This window comes from Acromyrmex echinatior, unplaced genomic scaffold (genome assembly GCF_024713525.1).
Source record: "Acromyrmex echinatior isolate Ae372 unplaced genomic scaffold, ASM2471352v2 Scaffold23, whole genome shotgun sequence".
NCBI lineage: Eukaryota > Metazoa > Arthropoda > Insecta > Hymenoptera > Formicidae > Acromyrmex > Acromyrmex echinatior.
In genome coordinates this window covers 167,726-191,830 of record NW_028259057.1, presented here as the reverse complement: position 1 = coordinate 191,830, position 24,105 = coordinate 167,726, and the positions used below count along the sequence as shown (strand labels likewise).

Below are 24,105 nucleotides of genomic sequence, written 5' to 3'. Positions count from 1 at the left end.
AAATGTCATAAAAAATTATCGGTATTATAATTTATGTGGGCACATTAATACAAGAGGCTTAACTCAAATAATTTATAAAAATCTCTTTTTCAACTATCAGGCATATCCTGGAAATATTGGACTTGGCAATCCTACATATATATATATTATATATATTAGGTGTTGGAATTAATTCGTAGCGTTTTACAAGTGATGGGAAGTACTTTCATTAATGTATTTTTTAATGCTCATGTGAAATAAATAACATTCTTTCATTAAAAACGCTACGAATTAATTCCAACACTTAATATATATATATATATACAAGGTGCGTCCCAAAATTTTCCGAACTTTTTCAATAGGGATAGGTCGGGTGGCGCCATCCGTGTGTTCGATTGCGCGTTTGAAAGGTACATCCCTAGCTGACTTCCAGTAAAAATTTCATGACATTTGGTTCAGTGGAAACGAAGTTATGGCGTCTCAAGTGTCAGTATGTTGTATACATCGGTACGAGAATGAACTTCGAACAAAGAGCCAATATTAAGTTTTGTTTTAAACTTGGTAAAACATTTACCGAAACCCATAATTTGATGAAACAAGTTTATGGTGATAATTGTGTAGCCCGTGCCAGTGTTTATGAGTGGTATACGCGATTCAAGAACGGTCGTGAGGACATAAATGACGACGCACATACAGGTCGCCCAAAATCGACAATTAACGAAAATTCCATGGAAGTTGTGCGTAATTTCATCAAGCATGAACCAAAATCTTCAGTGAGATACATGGAAATGGAATTGAACATCCCCAAATCAACGATTTATCGCATTTTGACCGAACATTTGGGCCTACAAAAAGTCTGTGCACGATTTGTTCCACACAAGTTGACTGACGACCAAAAAATGCATCGAATTCAACATTCAAAGGACATTATTAAGGAAGTAAAAAAGGACCAAAACTTCCTTTATAGCATTGTTACTGGTGACGAGACGTGGTGTTTTCAATACGATCCAGAAACCAAGCGTCAAAGCGCGGAATGGAAGGCGCGAAACGACCCAAAACCCAAAAAATCGCGTTTAGAGAAGTCAAAAGTGAAGACAATGCTCATTTGTTTTTATGATTCCAAGGGTATTGTGCACAAAGAATTCGTTCCAGCAGGCCAAACAGTTAATGCTGTATTCTATGTAAGCGTTTTGAAGCGTTTGGTGCACCGCATTCGTCGTATTCGGCCAGAATATCGCGAAGGAGGAAGTTGGCGCTTGTTACACGATAATGCGCCATCTCACCGTTCGACACTTGTCACTGATTTTTTGACTAAAAATCACATTTTAACAATCAACTATTCCCCGCATTCGCCTGATATGGCACCTTGTGACTTCTACCTATTCGGCAAAATGCATTTGTCCATGAAAGGAAAGCGGTATGTGGACGTAGAAGACATCCAAAGGGCTTGTACCACTATTCTGAAGGACGTGCCTTTGAACGACATAAAACACTCATTTGAAATGCTTTTAGATCGTGCCAAACGTTGTATTGAGTCCGACGGAGACTACTTTGAATAAACAATTTGAATTTGAAAAAAAAAGTAAACCGTTGTTGTTTTATTTCAAAAGTTCGGAAAATTTTGGGACGCACCTTGTATATATATATATATATGGGTCATTTAAAAAGTATCCGCGGTTTTTTGTCACTAGATGGTATTGATGGTCATATATCGGGCAACACTAATCCGATTGTGTCAAACGAACGCGCGTCTGAAAGATGACATTTTAGGTTACATTTTTTGTAAACAAAGTTTGGTAATTCATCAATCGTGTCAAAAGTTATATTGGTTTGAAAATGAGTGAAGTTTCTGAAGAAATACGCTATGTGATGCTTTTTTACTACAAAAAAGGCAAAAACGCAGCACAAACATGCAGAAAAATTTGTGAAGTTTACGGCGCGGATGCTAAGTGAACGCAGGATGCAGGAGTAGTTTGTTCGATTTCGTTCTGGAAATTTTGATGTCAAAGATCGACCTCGCTCTGGTCGGCCAGTTACTGAAAAAGTCGATGAAATTTTGCAACTGGTCGAGCAAGACCGGCATGTGAGCTGTCAGGAGATAGCCAATGCACTAAGAATTAACCATGTGACAATTTGGAATCATTTGAAAAAGGCTGACTACGCAAAGAAACTCGATGTTTGGATGCCACATGAATTAACGCAAAGAAATTTGATTGATCGAATTTCCATCAGCGAAACATTACTAAAACGCAACGAAATCGACTCATTTCTGATGCAAATCATCACGGGCGATGAAAAATGGGTGAAATACAAGAATATCGTTCGTAAAAGATCATGGAGTAAGCGCGGCGAACCATCACAAACAATTTCAAAGCCTGGGTTGACGGCAAATAAAGTGATGCTGTGTATGGTGGGATTGGAAGGGAGTCGTCTATCATGAGATGTTACCACATGGCCTAACGATTAATTCAGAGCTCTATTGTTTACAACTGGATAGATTACAGGAAGCGATTAAGGAAAAACGACCAGAATTGATTAACAGAAAAAAATGTTGTCTTCCATCATGACGACGCCAGACCATACACATCTTTGATGACGCGCCAAAAATTGAAGGGGCTTGGTTGGGAAGTTTTGATGCATCCACCATATAGCCCGGACCTTGCACCGTCTGACAACCATTTGTTTCGATCTCTGCAGAACTCTCTTGATGGAAAAACATTGGCCGACAAAAGAGCTGCCGAAAATCACTTGAAAAAGTTTTCGCCGATAAACCACAGAAGTTCTACACGGATGGAATTATGAAATTACCTGAAAAATGGCAAAAGGTTATAGATAATAATGGCCAATATACACTTGATTAAAATTGATTTTCAATAAAGAAAAATTTCATTTAAAAATTGAACAAAAAACCGCGGATACTTTTTAAATGACCCAATATATATAATATAATATATATAATATTATATTATATATTTTATATATATATATATATATATACACAAAATATATATATATAATATATATTATATTATATCATATATTTTATATATATATATATGTATAAGAAGGATATAACGATACATCATGCACTTCATGCGTATAATATTTATCTATTTTATTAGGAAAAAAAAGACTGCAGCGAGCATCGCTACCACAAGTAATGCTGCAATTGCAGCAGTTGGAATCGAGATTGCAGTTGCAATCTCAGCAAATACTGCAATTGCAGCATTACCTGCAAGAACAGCAACCGCAGCAGCAGCAGTAGCAGCAGGAATTGCAGCAACAGTAACAGATATGGGAGCAGCCAAGAATAGGTATTATTTCTTATATGTATATTATACACATACAAGATGAATGTAAGATGTTTTATACCTTAATATGACATACATTTATACATTAAATCTAAAATACCTTAAATTATTTTAATTTTTCAACATATCTTAATACTTTAATGCACAAAATAATGAAATGAATCAATTGATATAAAGAAAAGATAATATTACTTTTAAAAAAATATATAGTTGCATGTTGTAAAATGCATAACTTTTTGCTATAAACAAATTGTTTTCTTTATATTAATTAACAGCTCAACACAAAAATGACTGTATCTGAGTCATGAAACTTATGTTATTAAAATTATTAGAATTATTAGAAGAATTATAATTTCATTTTAAAAAATAAAGATTTCATATCTTTTTTAACGCTTCCATCTATAATAGAAACTCCATCGGAAACTTTCATCTATAATAGAAATATTATTTCGTATCTATATTTTTTAAGATATTTACTTGAGCCAATAAAAATGAAAAACATTGTATATAATATATACATTGTATAATATATACAGTGTTACAAATTTTTTTACGTACTTATGGGCAAATAAATCGAACCAAATTGAGTCATCAAATCGTCTACCATTTTTCGTAATAATTAACAAGATATTAATTTCTAAAGATAATCTAACAAAGGGTATATAGACTCATAAATCAACTTGCAGATATCTTTCAGAGTTTTTTTACGAAATAACTTAAGGATGTTTCTTAAAGAATTTCAAAAGATACCTTAAAGTTGTTTTATGCGTCGATTTCAGAGAGTTTATTCGATAATTTAAAAAAATTGCAAAAATTGCAAAATAGTAGAGAATCTTTCTGATGGAGTTTAGTCCGCTCCGCTTGGATCTGGACACAGAGGAAACCCGCGAAATGCATAATCTTTATATAGAGCACCCGTGGAAGCCTCAAGAAAAATATTTCGAGATATATATTTTTATATAAAAGAATATTTGAAAAATAAAAAAAAACTTTGTTTTTTTTCATTGTTTTTTCAAAAAAAAAAATATTTCTCAAAGTAATTTATAATTTTAGATTAAAGATGGTGTAACCCTTTAATTATTAAATTTAATTTCATTATAACATACTTAATATAATATCTTAAATTAAATAAAAGACGTACATATTGGCCGAGAGTAGATACTTTCATACTCACAAATTTGAATGTTGAGTAATTCAATGTAGAAGTATGCACTATAATAATATCTAATACACCTCACTTTATTCCGATTAATGTTTAAAATAAATAGGAAAAATATATAGAAATAGTAGAGAAGGAGAGTGATATTTTGATAATAATATCGCACGTTGCCTCGAAAACCCGAGATTCTTGAGAATATGAGAACACGAGAGCGTTCATTGTGTGAATTCTATATTGCATTAGTAAACGTCAAACTCAATTAATCGATGTGGCTGAATAAATAAAATGCGCGGAAAGATACTGATAGTCTCACGCAAAAATCTTGTTTTTCCCTTAATATACTTTCGTGATACAAATAGTTTAATTAATCATCTGTAAAAGGTCAAATAATATATTGTCGTATAACAATTATTCGTATACCTTAAAATAAAAAATTGTAGGAAAAATAATGATTCGACATGTATGGTATTCGACTTAATCGATGAAAGATTCCTATAAAAAAACATCTCTCTTACGTGGGCCAAACTAAAAGAAAAGTTAAAACTGGAATAAATGAACATAAAACTAACATTAAAAAATTAAATAGCGCTCACAATGTGGTCTCACAACATCAATTTGAATATTATCACAAATTTAATTGGGATAATATTCAGATATTAGATATAGAATCATTCTGTCAAAAGAGATTAACGTCAGAAATGATCTTCATAAATAAACAAAATTGTATATAAACCGTCTTTCATGATTAGAGTTAGATATTTTGTTTTCGACTCTTGAGCAGTTCAATATAATTTTCCAAATCTTGAATTCCACAACTGAACTTATTGTTAACACAGATATTATAATTTATATATATTGGGTCATCTAAAAAGTATCCGCGGTACTTTGACACTAGATATATGACTATCAACACACATCTAGTGACAAAAAACCGCGGATACTTTTTAGATGACCCAATATATATATACACACACACACACACACACACACATATGTATCAATATTTATATTACTATTATGCTTCATGTATTATCTTAATTTGTCTTCGTGTTATGTTTTTTCTACATTTTTAAATATTTGTATACAGTGTATAATGGTACATGTTACTATTATATACTATTATCATTATAATTTACACATAATGCGTATTTTTTACATTTATATGAGTATTACTATTATGTTTTATGTAGTATCATTTATTATGTATTACTATTATTTTCATTTCATGTATCGTACATTTATATACGTATTTTATATCTGTATACTGCAAAAAAGATGAATGGGAAGTAATAAAAAATATATTATACGTACGAAGTAATAAAAAATATGCTTATATTGATATATTTTTTATATGTAGAAATAAAATATATGAATCAAAATTTTATCAAATAATATTGTTTTTGTATATTCATGAAATGTGTGATCCATCGAATTCCAGCCACTTGACGTATACCTTGTTTCTCTTCCTGCGCGGTACTTTCTCCACGCGATACACGTCAGGATGAGTAGCGCGATGCGTATTTGTACTTGTAGAACGCTTCAGCGACGGATTTTCCGCGATAATCCTCGTGTAAATAGGTTACAGGATTAGTACGCTGCACTTTAACGATTGTAAACACTTCAGTGGTCCAATTTGGCGTGTAACCTTTCTCAAAAATCATTGTATTTGCTCACACGTACCGAATCACCTATTTTGAATTTTGCAGGACCCGCGATCTTTATTGCGCTGTACACCGTGCCCAAGGGTCTTTCGGCGATCGGGGGAGTTATTTTGGCGGGTCTCATGCCGATGGTGCGATGCTTGCGCGCATTGTAATCTGACACGAGACGTGGTAGCTCGTCGACCCACTTGTAATTACCATTGAGCGTAAACATCTACCACATGTCGTTCTTGAGCGAGCGATTGAACCGCTCGACCACTGACGTTTTCAACGTCGAATATATGGAATAGTGATTAACATCGTGCTTTTTCAAGATTTTCTGCGTTGTAAAACTCTTTCCCCATATCCGTTTGTAAATTTTTCGGACATCTATTCTCTCGAACGCTCTTTCAGCAATAGCGTTAGTCGTCTCATTTCCTTGCTCTTGAGTGATACGACCCATGCGTATTTGCTCAACACATCGATGACGATGAGTATGTAGTGGTGGTCTCTATTAAAACCTGAGTACGGGCGCATCTCAACGACATCAGCCTGCCACAGATCATCATATCCCTGGATTATGGCGCCTTCGCAGAAAATTTCTTCTCGCAGGAGCGTGCAATTCCTCGACGAGTCAATGTCTCTCGGAGCTAATTTTCTCTCTCTTTTTCTCAGATTTCTTTTTCATGATTCGACGCGTAATACACTGGGTACAAGAAAATAATGTATTTTTTCTCGCTAATGTTTTCTCGACTGAATCGTTTCATGGATACGCGATTTAATTTATAATAAGACTAGCTTCGCGAAGTTCCTCGATGATCGATAGCATCTCGTTGTTGCCTGCTCGGTGCGAAGCGTCGAGCAATCATAGACGATTAACCAGCACGTTGGGATCATCCCAATGCACGTAATCGATCACGTTGTCATTCAATTCATTGCATGAGGTAATCCCTTTCCAGATTTCTTTTTCTGTTTTTGAGTGTAATCGACATCAACGGCGTGTTTGTACTTGTATTCCCTCTTGCTCAATAATCGACCCTGTTACGTTATGGTATTGCGAACTCGTTAAATCCTTTTCTGTATCGTCCGTTTGTCCCACTGTGTTTGAGCCCACTGTTTTTGTCTAGTCACTAGAAATCCATATTTTTGCTGCCAACAGTCGCGGCACAACGTGCAAAATTCGTCATACGACATGTCAGTATTCACATGATCGTTGTAAACGTGTTTCAAGTTGATACCGTCCTGTTTGAACAGGATCAGCAGGTTCGCGCTGTCGCGTATTAGATGTTTAGATATCCTCGCGTACGTCTGACAGAGATAGAAGCAGTCAACGTTCGCGTGGCGACTCATCGAAAAGTATTCTCTCACCGCATCCTGCTTGTCGCATGCCACGTCATCAAAGATAAAAATAGAATTTGGGCGCGCCTTGCTCGGAACAACGTCGCTGTTGTTGGAGAACGTAAAGTAGCCGATTTCATCGATAGACGTAAACAAATTTTCGAGACATTGATACTTTGCCTGTTGCAACGATTTCGAGTAGATGTACACGTTTTCGAAACGTACGCCGTTCGGGCTCTCGAGTAAGCTTATGAGAACGTTGATTTTACCACAATTTGACGGGCCGCAAATGATCGCGCGTATAATACTCGGCAGCATTTCGCCGTGCCTGCGCTTCTCCAAGCTGCTTCCCATCATTCGTGATTTCGCGTCGCAATTCGTAACGCGTATCGACAGGTTATGGCATGAATTTCATGCTCACATTAAGGCTGCGTACTCTCGAACGACTATTTAAAGGCGCGCGAATTTACGAGTCACACAGTAGCAAAATGTATCTCGCGCTGCGTCATCCTTTCGACATTCAGGACTTGAATGCTGAACAGCTGCAGTATATACTGAAGGTCATACTCTTATGCATATACGGTGACTATATTGACTGCGTGTGCGACAAGCTTCCTAAACACGTGAAGGCGGATTCGGAGGTTCGAACGTATCGTCGCTGCGACGAGCACTACAATCAGCCATGACAGGGGACGCATATCGACGGTCCCGCACCTAAGATAAAGGATTGTAGCGAATGTCAGGCGGCAATCTGTGAATTGAGTGATAAACGCGCTTTCTTTCGAGTTACATATTCCGGGCTACCAGTTTTGCGGCCCGGGCACTCGGCTTACGAAGCGATTAGCCAGAGGTGACGCGGGCATAAATCCGCTGGACGCGGCATGCTGAGAACACGACATCGTGTATTCTCGGAGCAACGATCTCACCGATAGACACGCGTCAGACAAAGTACTCGTCGAGAAAACGCGTCACCGCGAAAGATTCGGCTCTGAGCGAGAGAGCCGCCTATCAGACGTACGATCAGAACTTCTGCGGACAGATGTGTCTGTTTCTACAAACGGTAGACGTGCGTGAATTTAAAAAGCTCGACGAGGTGCTGTAAAATCTCAGTATTAGTCAAACGCTTTTTCCGTCGCTTTTTCATGTCGCTGACACTTACGTTGAGTGGGAAGAGCACCATCCTCACGGCGAACTTTCCCTCCATAGATTTGAGTGACGGCGATTACGATTTCGGTCTTGCGATTTTTGAGACTTATCACACGATATCAAATGTAAACGAATCGAACAATAAATTTTATTTTGGCAAAGACGACGCAGAAATTACAATTCCCGAGGGTTCGTACGAAGTGCGAGATGTGCATAAATGAATTTTTAAAACGTACGATTTTACGGAACGTTCGCACCGCGACGCACTTGAAACTGATATAGTGCGTGGTGACAATAACAACAACAACAACAACAACAACAACAACAATGACACTGATGACGATAATGATGAAGGTGGAGAATACCCGATTACGCTCTGCGCAAACTACAACACGATGAGATGCGAGATTAGATGTGCATACAGAATAAACTTTGGCAAGCCCAAAAGCATTGGATCGCTACTGGGATTCTCGTCGAAGCGTATACTGCGACCGCGAAAATAGCACGAATCAACATAATGAACGTAAACATTATCCGCGTAGAGTATAACGTGACCGCGGGCGCGTAGCAACGGCACAAGCGCGCACACGATACACGAATTTTCGCCGAGCATGCCACCAGGATGTAAGATATCGGAGAGGCCGGCGCAGATCATTTACTTGTCGACGGCATGGAGCATTACGGATCTAATAATACGCGTCGTCGACCAGAACGGACGATTGCTCGATTTTCGCGGAGAGGAGATCACCGTCAGATTACACGTGCGACAGCGAGCGTGAGATGCTCGTATTGAACGGAGCGGAACGCACGCAGAGAGATAACGCATTGTTTACATGGTTGGTAACATCACCGCTCGATAACGCTCGCTCATCCAACTGCATCAGCAAGAAAAATTTCAGCACGTCGAACGTTAAATTTTTACAATCTTTGGGATTCGCGGTGCGCAACTTTTGAGATGATTGATATCTTGAATATTACCGGTGAGCTGATCTTTGATGATCGCATCGTCAAGATTGAGACTCACACGTACAATCCATTCGCTAATACAACATTCGGGTACAGCGACGAGATAAGAATACCCATACAGCAACAGGATTTGTACACGTTGCTGTGCGAAAGTTTTCTCTACGTCGAAGGAAGATTGACGGTGAAAAAGAAAAACGATCAGATGCCAACGACGCTTGTAAATAATTGCGTGACGTTCATATTTGATGAAATTCGATATGAACTCAACGATGTGGAGATGTGGACCGCAATCGAAACATGGGCATAACTTGAGCACGCTCAAGAATTACGTGTCAATGACATACGATAAAGCTTTGATTGCGCTGAACGCTGGATGAAACTCTAGATCCGACACGGAGGAAAGACATTTTAATTTTTGCGTGCCGCTCAGCATGCTGTTCGGCTTTTGCGAAGATTATAAACGCCTGATTGTTGTCAACGCTCGCCACGAATTAATTTTGATACGAGCGCGCAACGACAACAATTGCTTGGTGGGAAATCTTGTGACGGAATCTGAGATTGAATTATTTAAAGTACAGTGGCGAATACCTCACGTTGAGTTAAATGAGGTCAATAAATTATCATGCTGCTAGCATTGGAAAGCGGTCATTATCTGAGAATGAATTTTCGCTCGTGGGATCTGTACGAGTATCCTCTGTTACAGAATACGACCAAGTATGGGCCGTCAGAATGGCGACTCAGACTCTTGAAAAACCTCAATACGTTATCTTTGCTTTGCAGACTGGTCGAAAGAATATCATGTCACGAGATGTTAGCGTGTTCGACAATTGTAATTTGAGTAACGTGAAACTTGATCTAAATTCGGCGTTTTATCCATACGATGATTTAAATCTGGATTTTGGCAAAAAGAGATATGCCGTTCTATTTGATATGTACGTGTGTTTCGTAGAGCATATTATGGAATCGATTGCTTCGAAACGCTACTCAACGTGCTCTCATTTGTCGAGAAAGAGCCTTTTGTGGTCATTGATTGCTCGCGACAAAACGAATCCGTCAAGAGTGCCACTGTGGACGTACGCATAGAATTTGACTGCAAGGAGAATGTGCCCGCAAATACAACAGCCTATTGTCTCATTATACACGATCGTGTAGTTCAGTATAATCCATTGACCAACGTTGTGCGCAAAATGTACCTTTAACACGATATAAAATCTACCATACGTCGCAATCGACGTCCATGCCAACGATCAACATGCTCATGCCAACGTTCATGGATCCGGATGCAAGGATTCATCGTTAACAAGAAATTTATCGTGAAGGAAGTGGCGGTGAAATAGGGGATCGTTCTCACGCATTACATTTTTATGAGTCCCGTGCCATGGAAATTTTTGACAAGATCCGATAAGTCTTTTGCTCCTGGTTGATTGCTTATCACCATGGATTGCAGTGGGAGAACGGGATGATCCCGTACAACGAGGCGAAACGCCTAGTTACGATGGCTGTATTTGAAGATGATGCTGTCGTGTATGTCAAGGGACGCGAGAAACGAACGTAACTGTGAAACTTGTTTCTGGACGATGAGCGAGAACGCATGTACATCGAGATCTTGGATGCAGTTTACGAAGACATATAATCTTTATCTAATCTAGATATTACTAATATTATACGATGCGGACAACAAGTTAAGAATTGCGCGTTACAAAATGTATTGAAAATATATAACTGGTGGTTGCAAAAGAATTTTTTAAATAAAAATACATTAACGTATTTATTATGTATATTTTTTCTCTTCCTTTGTAATGTGTAAACGTATATATGAACGTATGTATGTATAAACGTATGTATAAACGTATGTATTATATAAACGAACGTATAAACGTATGTACAAACGTATGTATAAATTCGTGACAAGAAAATATGTAGAAAGACATGATAAAACGTGTCGCGACATGTTTGAAATTCTTGAAAAGAGGGGAAGGACTTTCTCTCATCGATTCCAGAAGTATTACGTCACAATTTACGCGGATGCAATCAGTCTTGTGATATTTGTATGAACGGCTGAAAAAATGTATTTCGCTAAAGAGAGCAGTACATCGTACGATGTGAAGAAGGAATATAATATGTAAGTTTCAATACACAAAAGAAGTTTTTTTAACATTATGTATGTACACAGTACGGAGTATTGTGCGTTGCGTTTACTGAGCAGACGTTATGATCTGACGAATACGGGCTACAAATTTTTGGAAATTGGAATCAACGTTGGCCCACCGAAATAGGTGGATGTCGCCCTTAGAGATCATCGCGAACACGAATTATCGCTATCTCTCGAAACGTGGAAGAGCCTCTACGAGTAGCGAGGGAATATTTACAAGATGTTTCGAAACGAATACAAGGATAATTTTATAAGCGTTGAACCGCTAACCGTCAGTTTGTATGCTGAACGATACTACGCTCGTACGTCTCGATTCTTCATTCGTACGCATTCATCAGAACAAGAAAGAAATTCGTCTAAACATTGGATAAAAAAAATAGTTTAACAATTTAAATTTCTTAAAATTAATGAAAATCTTGTTAGATATATGTTAATCATAGCTCGAAAGAAACAAGACTTACATTACCATATATGTAATAAGTAAAACGTGTCGTCAATCATCTAGATCATTACATATTATAAACAAAATTGGATAGAGTGTTTTTATTATTGGATCTTAAATATCATTAAAAAAATTTTGATCACATTATTAGTATATTAATAAAAAATATTTTTCAGTTGATTTAATTTTTAATACTATTAATGCACGTTTAAAATTTCTTATTCATAAGGGTAGGAAACACCAGATTGAATCAAAAGTGGAAAATAAAAGTAAATTTGTCTCTTGGTTTGTGCTTTCTTATATTCCTAAAATTTCGGAGGAATTTAAAAGAATTAGCAACATTTTTAACACTAAATTAGCTTTTACTAGTCTAAATAAATTAAACAGTTTAATTAAAGTACAAAAAGACATCCTCCCAATTGAAAAGAGAAAAAATGTTGTATACAAAATTGCTTGTAAATCCTGTGATGCTTCATATGTTGGACAGACAGGAAGAAAACTTAAAATTAGATTGCTAAATATTGAAATCATATTAATCGTAATATTCAATCGGTGATCACAAAACACCGTATTGAATATCAACATGACTTTGATTGAGAGAATGTCACAATACCGGATGAAGAACGGTTTCTTAATAAATGAATAATATGATTTCCTCCATATGAGTACCTCCATATTGGCATGTTACAAAATAGTTTCAATTTATGTTCAGATATGGAGAGTTTACATCACACTTATATTCGATTATTAGAAGACATCAAATAGTTTTATCTTTTTGACTTATTTGATCTTTTGTTTATGTATTGACATTGTCTTTTCTTCCTTTTATATTTTCTTTGTTGACTGACATGTTTTACTTATTACATATAATGTAACAGTCTTATTTCTTTCGAGCTATGATTAACATGCGTCTAACAAGATTTAGATTTAGTCTAATTAGATTTTCATTAGTTTTAAGAAATTTAAATTGTTAAACTATTTTTTTTATCTAATGTTTAGATGAATTCCTTTCTTGTTCTGAACGAGTCACTGTTTTTTATAATAAAATTTTTTAATTTGGTTTGTTTGATTTGATTATGAAATACATTAATTTTTTAATAGGTTGTATAACGTCGCATCTGTAAATATGATGATTTTCCTTAGACACACAAGGAATTAAATTTTGATTTTTGTAATTGCTGAGGATGACAAAAAAAAGTGTGCCGAAACGTACTATATTTTGGAATAAAGAAAAAAATTACTTTATGCTTACTAATTATCACGCTGATTCTCACTTGCCCGGATTTTAGATTCTTTTTGGTTTCAAAATACACATCTCTACGTAATCGCGGACGCTCTTAGTTCTGATAACCGATTGCTCAGCCACAGTAGAAGGGGCGGTTCATGGTTGGGAACGGTGGATATCTTGGAGAAGGGCAATGCAGCAATAAAATATACGGGATTCGTAACAAGAAATGATAATATATATTTGCTCTCACTAGTTTGCAATATTCCGTACGCTGGTTGATAAATTAACAATCATACATTATACAAAGCGTTAATAGGGGGAAGGGTGTGATTGCCCCTCCAAACGATATTCTTAACACGCAATATTAGATATAGGGATTTTCTATCTCGACGAGCTTCAAATTTTAGAATAACTCTACGAACGATTAATATCGTAATTAGAGAAGGTAATTAGGATATGACAGTCGCAGTGGCGGTTATCCGTGCTTAACACGTAAACAAATCCGATCTTGAGCTCGACCACGAGAATAACGAGAACTGTTACGACGGAACATGGCGAGTTTAGAATATGCAAGAATATTATTCGAAATTTAACACAATCTCGATAGTAAGAAGCGATACAAAAATATAACGCAACGATATAAAATAATCTAGCTGTGGCCACGGCGCGAGTGTAAATAGCTGACTCGTAATTAACGGAATCTGTACGACATCGGGTAGGATGGCATGATCACGCTTTGCGCGCTCGCTAAGGTGACGCAGTCACTTACTAAAATATCAAACTGAATGAAACTAAACAAAATACTTGTGGATACTTGCGATCCCTCCGATCTAGAAATCGGTGGCTTTATAATATGTTACATTACGCTCGTCTCACTACGGAATCCTCCTATAGCTATTCGATTCCTACACATACGATTTCAATGCTGGCGAGGTCCTGTGTCTTGACGCATGTCCTGCACCAAAACTCGCCACAGCACAAGTGCCGGACCTGAGGTCCCTTTTGGGGAAACGCAGGCACCGTAGGCCACGTGATAAGCCATATCGCGCCTGATTGGTCACGAGCATTTCGCGAGTTCCGCGAGCCCTTGTGAATCGCGTCGCGTGCTGTCTATTCTTGAGCGCGTGATATGACTTGTAGTTGGCACCCTTTTCAGCTGCTCGCAAGACTTTCCTCTGTATTATTCGGGTGGAGTGCCTCTAGGATTTGAAGGACTCCTCCTTTGGACGATTTCAGAGTCTCCGGACATCGTCTTCCAGGGTTCCTTTACGGCATCGACAGCGAGGTCTCTCGCTTGTTTTATGGTAAAGAGTGGATCCATCCTTTCATACCGCTACAGTCGCTCCCTTTTTAATAATTGCCTGGGAGGAATTGAATAATAAAATCACAAATTCACAATCAGAGCATTATTAAAAACAAATCAAAGCAGCGTCATCTGCGTGCTACTCCTTCCCTAAGTGACCTCGTGCCTCCGATGGGCGTCTTCTTTTTCGCTATCATTTGAGGTGAGACAAAGCTTTATCAAGCAAACTACAGCTCTGAACCGTCGATAATGAAATCCTAAAAAACCTCGCAAAAAGAAATAATAATATTTTGAGAAATTCAACAATAGAAATCGCTCAAAAATCGTGATAAGCGCCGATACGCCCATTCTCCGCGTCGAGAGGACACAGGATGCCGCGTTATTTTGGTCAGATCGGCTGATCCTTGTGACGGTGAAGATTAAAGGTTACCAGGAAATTCATAAATGAATTTCATTGATGAATCTGTTGGTAACCTTTAATCTTTAGGTAACTATATTGATAAAAATAATCTTGATTTAGCATATAGTAAACCTATGAATAATTTGAACCTATTCATAAAAAATTAGGTAAAGATAAATTAGATAAAATAGAAATAAAATAGAAATAGAATGTAAATAGAATGTAATATTATATACAAAATTAGCTGTCTCGATTGTAATTCCTCATATGTAAGACAAACAAAACGGAAACTAAAAACTTGGATACATGAATATAAGGTGGATATTAAGAAACCAATTAATTCTTCTTCTATAGTGTCTTAAATAAACCATGAACATATAATAATTTAAATTGGGAGAATATTCAAGACTCTGAGCCATCTTTTCAGAAAAGATTAATCTCCGAAATGACTTTTATAAAAAAGCAAACTGGTTCCTTAAATAAATAAAGTGACACAGAGCGCTTATCAGAGATATATTTCCCTATACTCAATTTCATATCCCCTATGCAACATCAAGATTACTCTCTCTAGCTCTCCAGAGACGTTCAGGTATATAAGTAGGGTCTCAGGGTAGGGGGCACATCGAGTTATCGATAGCAATAACTAAGACAATCTTTTCTTTCCACCAAATCTGATTCTATAGCTTTTGTTTCGATGCAGGTATGTAGTATAATATTATGTATAACATTTCTTTTAACAATTTTATATAATAAGGAAAAACTTTTTTTTTTATATTAGAATCTGGAAATTGTGCGTTTGAGAATCTAACTAATCTTTTCCATAAAATTGATATTATTTGTAATATGATCTCCTAAAGGATTAATTTTTTTATTTGTAAACAATCTATAATGTAACGAGCGTTTCACGTAATTCAATGGAACTGACAAGATTCGATACATATTAAAGCAATTTGGAAACTAATTGTGAAAATAGCGTCTCGGCAAAATAATTTATTTATATATACAAAATAATTTATTTATATATATTGAAGATGGTCTAATTAAGATCGAAACATTTATATTTGATGTAGAATTGTTCTTGTGATATTAATAAATCTATTTATCATGCGCTACCAATATCTTGGTAGTGGTGTATGCTCTTTAAAATATTGTTTTACAACTTTACTATTTTTTTATTTTATTAATTTGATTCTTAAGTTATTTCTAAACATAATCACTATTGATATTTAACTTTTCATAATGTAACTTCAATTTCTCGATACCAGTATTATAAAAAAACATCCATTGAAACTATGATTTCATTTCAATTTTAATTTTATTCTAGATCGCACTGTGACTACAAAGCTTCTATTAAGTGTTATTTTATAACCATTCCACAACGAAAAGGATGCAAACATATAAGAAGGACATTTTTGAAGCATTCAAATGTTAATATTCTTAATATGTCAAATAATGTGTTTTAAAAACATTCATATTAAGTCCATAGACGTTCGTACTGAATAAAAACAAGATTTAGACGTCTAATGGACGTTGTGTGCCATCTGAGGTATTATGAACATGTTGCATTAATTTTCATAAAACATTAACATGTTTAGTAACTCAGAAGATTATTTTGTCCTTTTTATTTATAAACCGTTAAACATTATATACTAGGAATTCGCAACTCACAGTTCTGTGATGTATAAGCGTGCTTGTAATTATAAAGAAAACACCTCAAGATAACCATCGTATAAAATACTGTGTAGAAACAGATATACTTATAAAGAAAGCTTCTGACCTATGATAGATGTAGTAAAGATTACAGTCCTGTACATCGAATGTCTTAATTTCTTTTAACATTTTGATATTTATTCATTAACTTCTACATGTCGTGATAATAGAAAATGAGAGAGGATTCAGATAAAGTACGTGTTAAACAACACTGTATATTGTGAATTCTTTGCAACTCAGTTCTGCGACGTGTAGTCGTGCTTGTAATTAAGAAAGCACTATAAGATAATCATCGTTGTGTATAATACAATAGTGTGGAATATAAATATATTAAGAGGAAGGTCTCTGAATACCATACTTCTTCCTATAACAGATATATTAAAGATTGTCCTGCCTCGAATACCTTTATTTCTTGACATCGAGACATTTATTTATCAATTTCTACAGTTCATAATAATTGAAGATGACAGAGGACTTCTTCATATTGTTATTTATTCAGAAATATGCTATATCATTGACGATATTGAAGTTCTGACACTAATAACAAGATAAAACATTATAAATTGTAATGAAAAGTACATACTACGATATTGCATGTCATGTGACAACGTGTATAAATACAAATCCAGTTATCAAGTAGAAATTCAAAGGAATAATGGAACGTCGCGGAGATCGACAACGCCATTATTTCCGAATACTGACAAAAAAGATACACATGTTTTCTTGAAAAGGAATATGAGATATGCGTGTGATATAACATTACGAGAAAGACGTGAAGCGAAGTGAGTACAAGGTACGGAGAGTCACACAATTCGACGATTGACGTTAGGATGAACTTTCAAAATGTGAATTCCTTAAATGTTCGGTTAAATTTGCTCTCGGGCAATCTTTTACCGATGATCAACCGCGACTCATCCTTTTCATCCTTTTGGAAAATATATAGCATTTTTGTGTGGATATTAGAGTTCATTTTGATAATCGCAATGATACCTGGGTGCATCTACGTGTCAATGGAGAAAGCTCTTAAGGATGGCCTTCTCACCATTGTAATCTTCATAGAAATACTCTTTGCGGTTCTACGAATTTGCATTCGTAAAAATTTGGCATACAAATTAATCCGAAAGTTGAATGAAATACTGCATATTGCTGATGAAGCTATGAAGAACGTTGTAATAGCGACTTTAAAACCGATAAAGATTCCACTCAATTTTTACTTGTTTTCTGGCGTGGTGGCGATAATAGGATGGAGCTCTATGCATTTTGTATTAATATTCGAGAAGAATCTGTTTTGTTATGAGGATTACAGAATGCCTGCTGCTTTCTCCAAACAGCCATTCTCGTTCAGAATCTTTTTACTAGGAGATCTATTCATACTGATCTGCATGATATATATGTTTGTTAAAAAAGTCAGTGTGGAGGTATACATGATGCATTTAGTCTTGATGGTAACAGCGCAGTATCGATATATAGCGATGAAAATCGCGATGGTACTTCAGGAAAAAAATGAAGAAAAATTTCGAACAGGACATTCTCCTGAGCGTTATTGGAAAAAAGAAAAAGAAATTAAAGCACTATGTCAACATCATAATGATGTGATATAGTGAGTATTTCAGAGTTTATTTAAGTATATAATATCTTCTATCAATTCCTGTGACAAGAAAAAAGTATGAAGAAATATAATATATTTGATTATATTGTATATGTATGCAAGGATCATTTTAATGGGGCGGATTTCAGAAACTAAGAGAGATAAAGGAAAAAGTTTTATATAAAAGTGTAGGTTTTCTTGGGAAAAAAGATGGAAATTACAGTTTTTGTATATGAGGCATTATCAAGGTCAAGTCAAGATTAACTTTTTTAAATAAGAATTTTTTAAATAGGAACTACTATTTTTATTGCATATTTTTGTAGGTGAAGTCGAAACGTTTTCAAATACTAATAAAGTATTTCTCCCTGAAGCACTTTTTAAGTTGACAGTCAAGTACAATTTGATAGTCACTGTACTGCTGACATTAGCATTACCCGAGGTAACGTGGTGTACCACGCAGAGGTTACTCAATCGGATTTAATCTGTTTTGTGTGCGTATGTGCATACGTATGTACTGCACGGAGGAAAGGAAGGGAAGTCAAAATTACAAAATTACATATACCCTGTTCTTATTTCAATTCATTACATGGACTGATTATGTTTAATGATCAACTGGTTCCAGATCAACTGGATTGACTGACATGCGTTTTCCCGTATTATCCAGGATGAACGACATAACGAGAATTTCAACCCTTTGGGGTGCTTGATTAACATGAATCCTCTTGCTTCTTACGTTTAGCGTGATTTACGTAAGTTCCTTTGTTTCTCAATACAATATCCCAAACAGTCGATTGAAAAGCGTAACTTTTCCTCTCTTTCACACATGCCATACGAACATATACGCCTTCCAACTCGGGCACCGCGTGTCCCAAATTCCTTTACTTCTCGCCTGTTTGTCCCTCACTTTGGATTTAACGCTTCTCTTCTATTCGTGGCTGTGCACCGCGATAATGCGGCGTATCATTTCGTACAATGATCAGGCGCAGTTTTATTAAAAGATAGATACATATATCAAGAAAGAGACAAAAGCAAAAGAAGACATATTTATGATTTATTTTATTTTCGTTTGGAATCTATTAATCCTAAGGCCCGTATTCATAGTCAAAACTTAAGGCAGCACTTAAAGTCGTCTTGGTCAAGACTGTCTTATTCAATTGTTTTGAAATCGTAATTCATAGTCACAAAATAAAATGACCTTCGAGAAGAAGTTTTTTTTAAGAAATTCTTATTTGATTTAAGGTCGTCTTGACGAAAATGGTCTTAAAGTTAAACTTATTTGATATTCGTAATATTTCGATTAGATTCTCCAATAGAAACACTGCATTTGAGAAGTATGAAATGTGTTATTAGATTATCTTTTGATTGTGATTATGGATTCCGACTTGAAGTGCGTTCCCTGGTGAAAAAATTTCACTGAAATTATTCCATGTTTGGAACATTTTAACAAAATTGTTGATTGAAAAATTATTGAAATTTCACTGAAAGTTAATTTTTCATCTGACATACTAAAAACTCGTTGAAATTGAATTGAAATTTCTCTGAACTTCTGTAGAAACTTTTCAGAAACTTTTCTTAAAATTTCTTTAAAATTTTATTAAAATTTTGCTAAAAATAAATTTGTCAACAAAAAATCGCTGAAATTAAATTGAATTTTTTCTGAAATGCTGTTCCAAAATGAGGATTAATTTCAATAAAATTTTTCTATCAGAGTTGAAGAACGGATTTTACAGATCTGTCTTGTCCGTCTTGTCTGTATTTTTCCTGGAGTACTGCAGGTGGTAATTAATGTTAAGAAGATCCCGTTCATCTCAAATTTTGATAAAAATACATTGATCAATCAATGTATTTTCGCGTAAAAATAAATATTTGACAAGAAAAAGGTGTCGCGCTGCTCCGCGAACCGAAATATATCATTAAAATTGACGACTATTTAGGTTAGGAAATCTGTCACAGCAGTGGTTTATTGCTTTTAAAATACTACTTTGAAAATAATATAAAAAAATAATTTGTATTTTTAAAGCAGTAAATTTGTGTTTTTAAAGCAGATTTGTTTTAAAGCAGAGAAGCTTAAGTTATTTAAAATTAATACTTTTTTAATTTTTTTTGATATGAATTAAAGTTTAAATTCAGCATTTCTTTAAAATACATGCTGTAATTATAAACGCGATTTCGCCGTTGTCCAAATTCCTAAATTTTGAAAAAAGTAACAAACGTTTTATACAATATTATTAAATTTGTTAATTAAAATGAATAATAATTACCTAACGATTTAAATATAAGTAAATCTATCATGATCTCGTGTTTCTGATTTTTTATATGTGCTTGTTTTAATGTAAAACATAAAATGCCATATAAAAAAATCTTCTGATGTTGTATTTATGTAGGCAATTTATATAGGCAAAATTTATAAGAATCATATTCGTTTATGATCGGTTAAATCTCGGTCAAAATATTTCCCGTGTGAAGTTTGGCCATAAGTTTGCATTACCAACAAATTTTTGAACAACGAGCCAACAAACATCTTTATTTAATTATTTTATTGAATATATACAATTTTTTAATACTCGTATCATCAAATAAGAATCGGCAATAGAGAAATATCTTGTCTGCCTACACACGTGATTACAACGCATGATCATACATTTAAGTATGACAGATTTCCTAACCTTAATAGTCGTCAACTTTGATGTTTAATATCTTGGTTCGCGGGACAAAGTGACATTTTTTCATCTCAATTTAATCAATTTAATTATCAAATATTTATTTTTACGCGAAAACGCATTTATTCAATGTATTTTTATGAAAATTTCAGGTGAACGAGGTCTTCTTAATATTTTTAATTTTTGCTTAAGTCCACCTCGAACACGCCTTGGCGAAGACCGTCTTATTTTATTATATTAGGTGTTGGAATTAATTCGTAGCGTTTTTAAATGAAAGAATGTTATTTATTTCACATGAGCATTAAAAAATACATTAATGAAAGTACTTCCCATCACTTGTAAAACGCTACGAATTAATTCCAACACCTAATATATACATGTATGTCAAATAAATCGTCTTACAATGACTATGAATAACTAAAAAGTAGCCTTAAGTCTATGCTTATTTTGAACAAGATTTGTTTATGAATCATGTTAAGACTGTTCAAGACGTTTTGAAATAAGATCGTCTTCGATAAGTTTTAACTTGATTTTATTCAAGTACCTTATTTTTCGACTATGAATCTAGAAGATATCTTAAGACTGTATTTAAAACAGTCTTGAATATAAGAACGACTATGAACACCTGCCTAAGAGTTATACTTGTATATTCTGCAGTGATTGTATACTATATAGTCACTCAATACATATACGCACACACAACAGATTAAATCCTACTGAGTAACCTCGTAGTACACCTTAGGTAACGTCGTTAGCAGTACAGTATAAGTGTCAAGTTTTATAATTCGAAAATTGTTTAATATAAAATATACTTTATAGCGTTTCGAATACGTTTCGACTTCAACTACAAGAATATGCAGTAAAACATAGTAGTAGTTCTTCTATTTAAAAAATTCATGTTGACCTTACCTGACCTTAACCTGATCTTGGTAATGCCTCATATATTGTACAAACTGTTCTTTCCACCTTCTTTTTTTTTTAAGAAAACCTACAACTTTTATATGAAACTTTTTCTCTTTTAGTTTCTGAGATATCCGCTTTGGGCGATTAAAATCATCCTGTAATATATAATACATTGTATATATAGGGTACTTGATAATTAATGATAAAACTCTCATATAAAAGCAGAATGGATTAAATTGAGAAGAAAAGTCCTCTACCATTTTGCATTTTTCGCATTAAGTTAACGAGTTATTAATTTATGACAGAGCTCGACACGATTTGCATTTCTTGGCCGTTTTTTAGATTCGGTTCCGTCTTACTTTTCTCAATACCTCAATGCCTCGCGCACAGTCCAAATGCCGCTTAGGAATATATAACGCTCACAGACATGAGGTCCATCCGCTTTAGGCGCTGTAAATTTTATTGTATTTTTTTTTCGCTCATTACATAACTGAGATAGAATGAAGCATAGAATGATGCATAAATGCTCAATCTTATGCATGGCTTTATTCTTAATTATGTAATGAGTGAAAAAAAATAGAATGAAGTGAGCACCTAAAGCGGATAAACCTCATGTCTATGAACGTTAAAGCGCAATTTCACGTAACGTGAAAATTACAGTTGAGCGGCTACCCCTATTGTGTAGTACGTTCCAAAGAAAACCCTCCAAAGAAACCATTGACAAAACGCCAGCTATTAAAGCTACCTTTTCATGGAACGAAAAATCGCTAGCCGCTGGATTTATAATTGTTGATATAAAATATATTTTATACATTTAATTCCTGCTTAAGGCTCTTGAATAGTCAGCATGCAATTCAAAATCAGTCAGTGGCCTGGTGAAATGTGGCGAAATCGATAGTTATACACACAAGCCCATGTGCTCTCGGCGCGCCGAAAGCGAGCACATGTACATGGGCTCATATTTGTGTATGTGTTACAGCGTCTCGCCACGATAAATGGCTGAACTTATAGGCATGGGAAAGTAAGTTTTGACGACGAAACGTCGTTGTGCTGCATGCCATTTCGTTATTATTTGCTTAATTGTGAAAATGTGACGTGTCTCGTACTTATGAAAGTCCTAAAAATGAGCAAGAATTATAATTATCTTGGAATTTGATACGTAAAAGTGTATATTTCAACAGCTGTTCAAACCATGTGTTTCTGTTCAAAATTAGGCTCACTTTATCTGTCTTTTACGACTATTTACTGACTATGAAGAGAGAAAAAAACAATTTCTGCCTATTTTTACAGGTATTTGAAAGCAATCTCGTCATTTAGATTTATCCAAATTGTCTTTATTTACAAATGGCTTGCAGTATAAATTTACGTGTTATTCCTCGCTTCTGACGTCACGATTCCAACATGGCTGCCGCGACTATTCAGGAGTAGTTTCTTAAACTAAAACTGATAATTAAGAACGAGTTTAAACTACTCAAATAATATTTAGCTATATATTAGTAGCTAAAAAGGTTAGAAAAGTAGTTAAAACGGTTAGTTTCGTCCGATTCTATGAACAAAACGTTTGCGTCGTCTGCTAACTACTTTCTGCTGCAGTTGGACCTCTCCAAACTTCAAGCCGCAAAACGGCTTGTAGGGGGTCATGCAGAGTGGAGAGAACTAGCGTTTTGATGCTGCATGAAATTGTACTTTTATATGCTCCTAAGCGTCGAGCGACATTTGGACAGCGCACAGGACAATGAGATGAGGGGAGTAGCGAGAGATGGAGCCGAATCGAAAATCGACCGAGAAGTGCAAATCGTGCCGAGCCCTGATTTATAAAAATAGTCAAATTCGCCCGGCCTATCGTTAAATATAAATAAGTGACGAGATAAGACCTCCCAGTAAGGTGCGCGTTTGCCATCGCTACTGTTTGCTAGGCAGGTTATTTGTGTAAGTGACATTGGCATTAACATGTTTAGCAACGGCAAATTCCAGCACGCCTCACTGGGCGATCTTATCTCGCTGCCCGCTTACATTTGACGGTAGGCTGGATTATTTTCATAAAGTAATATCGATAATTACATCAAAAATTGCAAAAAAGACTTTTCGATTTAGTTCACTCTATCTACAAAAGAGCGCTTCGCTAAAAATTACAGGACATTCTGCATATACAATTTGATAATTAACAATTAAACTTTTGC

General features: G+C 35.2%; 2 protein-coding genes across 12 annotated transcripts in view; one reads left to right on the top strand and one right to left on the bottom strand.

Moving 5' to 3' along the window:
* LOC105151168 (uncharacterized) overlaps positions 1 to 24,105 on the bottom strand; it is a 212,709-nt gene that overhangs the window by 107,083 nt on the left and 81,521 nt on the right. The window contains exon 1 of one of the 2 annotated variants that reach the window (XR_015548388.1): positions 16,842 to 16,933. The exons of the other annotated variant lie outside the window; for it this stretch is intronic. The gene's annotated coding sequence lies outside the window, so the exon portion shown is untranslated. Of the gene's footprint in view, positions 1 to 16,841; positions 16,934 to 24,105 lie in introns of those variants that run through there. 2 annotated transcript variants of the gene reach the window in all.
* The window catches only part of LOC105146661 (uncharacterized), a 157,417-nt gene continuing 150,687 nt past the window's right edge, over positions 17,376 to 24,105 (top strand). For 3 of the 10 annotated variants that reach the window (XR_015548386.1, XM_087416472.1, XM_087416473.1), the window contains exon 1: positions 17,376 to 18,374. Coding sequence is in view for 9 of the 10 variants with exons in the window: in XM_087416472.1 (XP_087272598.1) it covers positions 17,605 to 18,374 (770 nt within the window). In the remaining variant the exon portion in view is untranslated. The remainder of the gene's footprint in view (positions 18,375 to 24,105) is intronic. The other 7 variants (XM_087416471.1, XM_011057066.2, XM_087416476.1 and 4 more) reach the window with 4 other exon arrangements.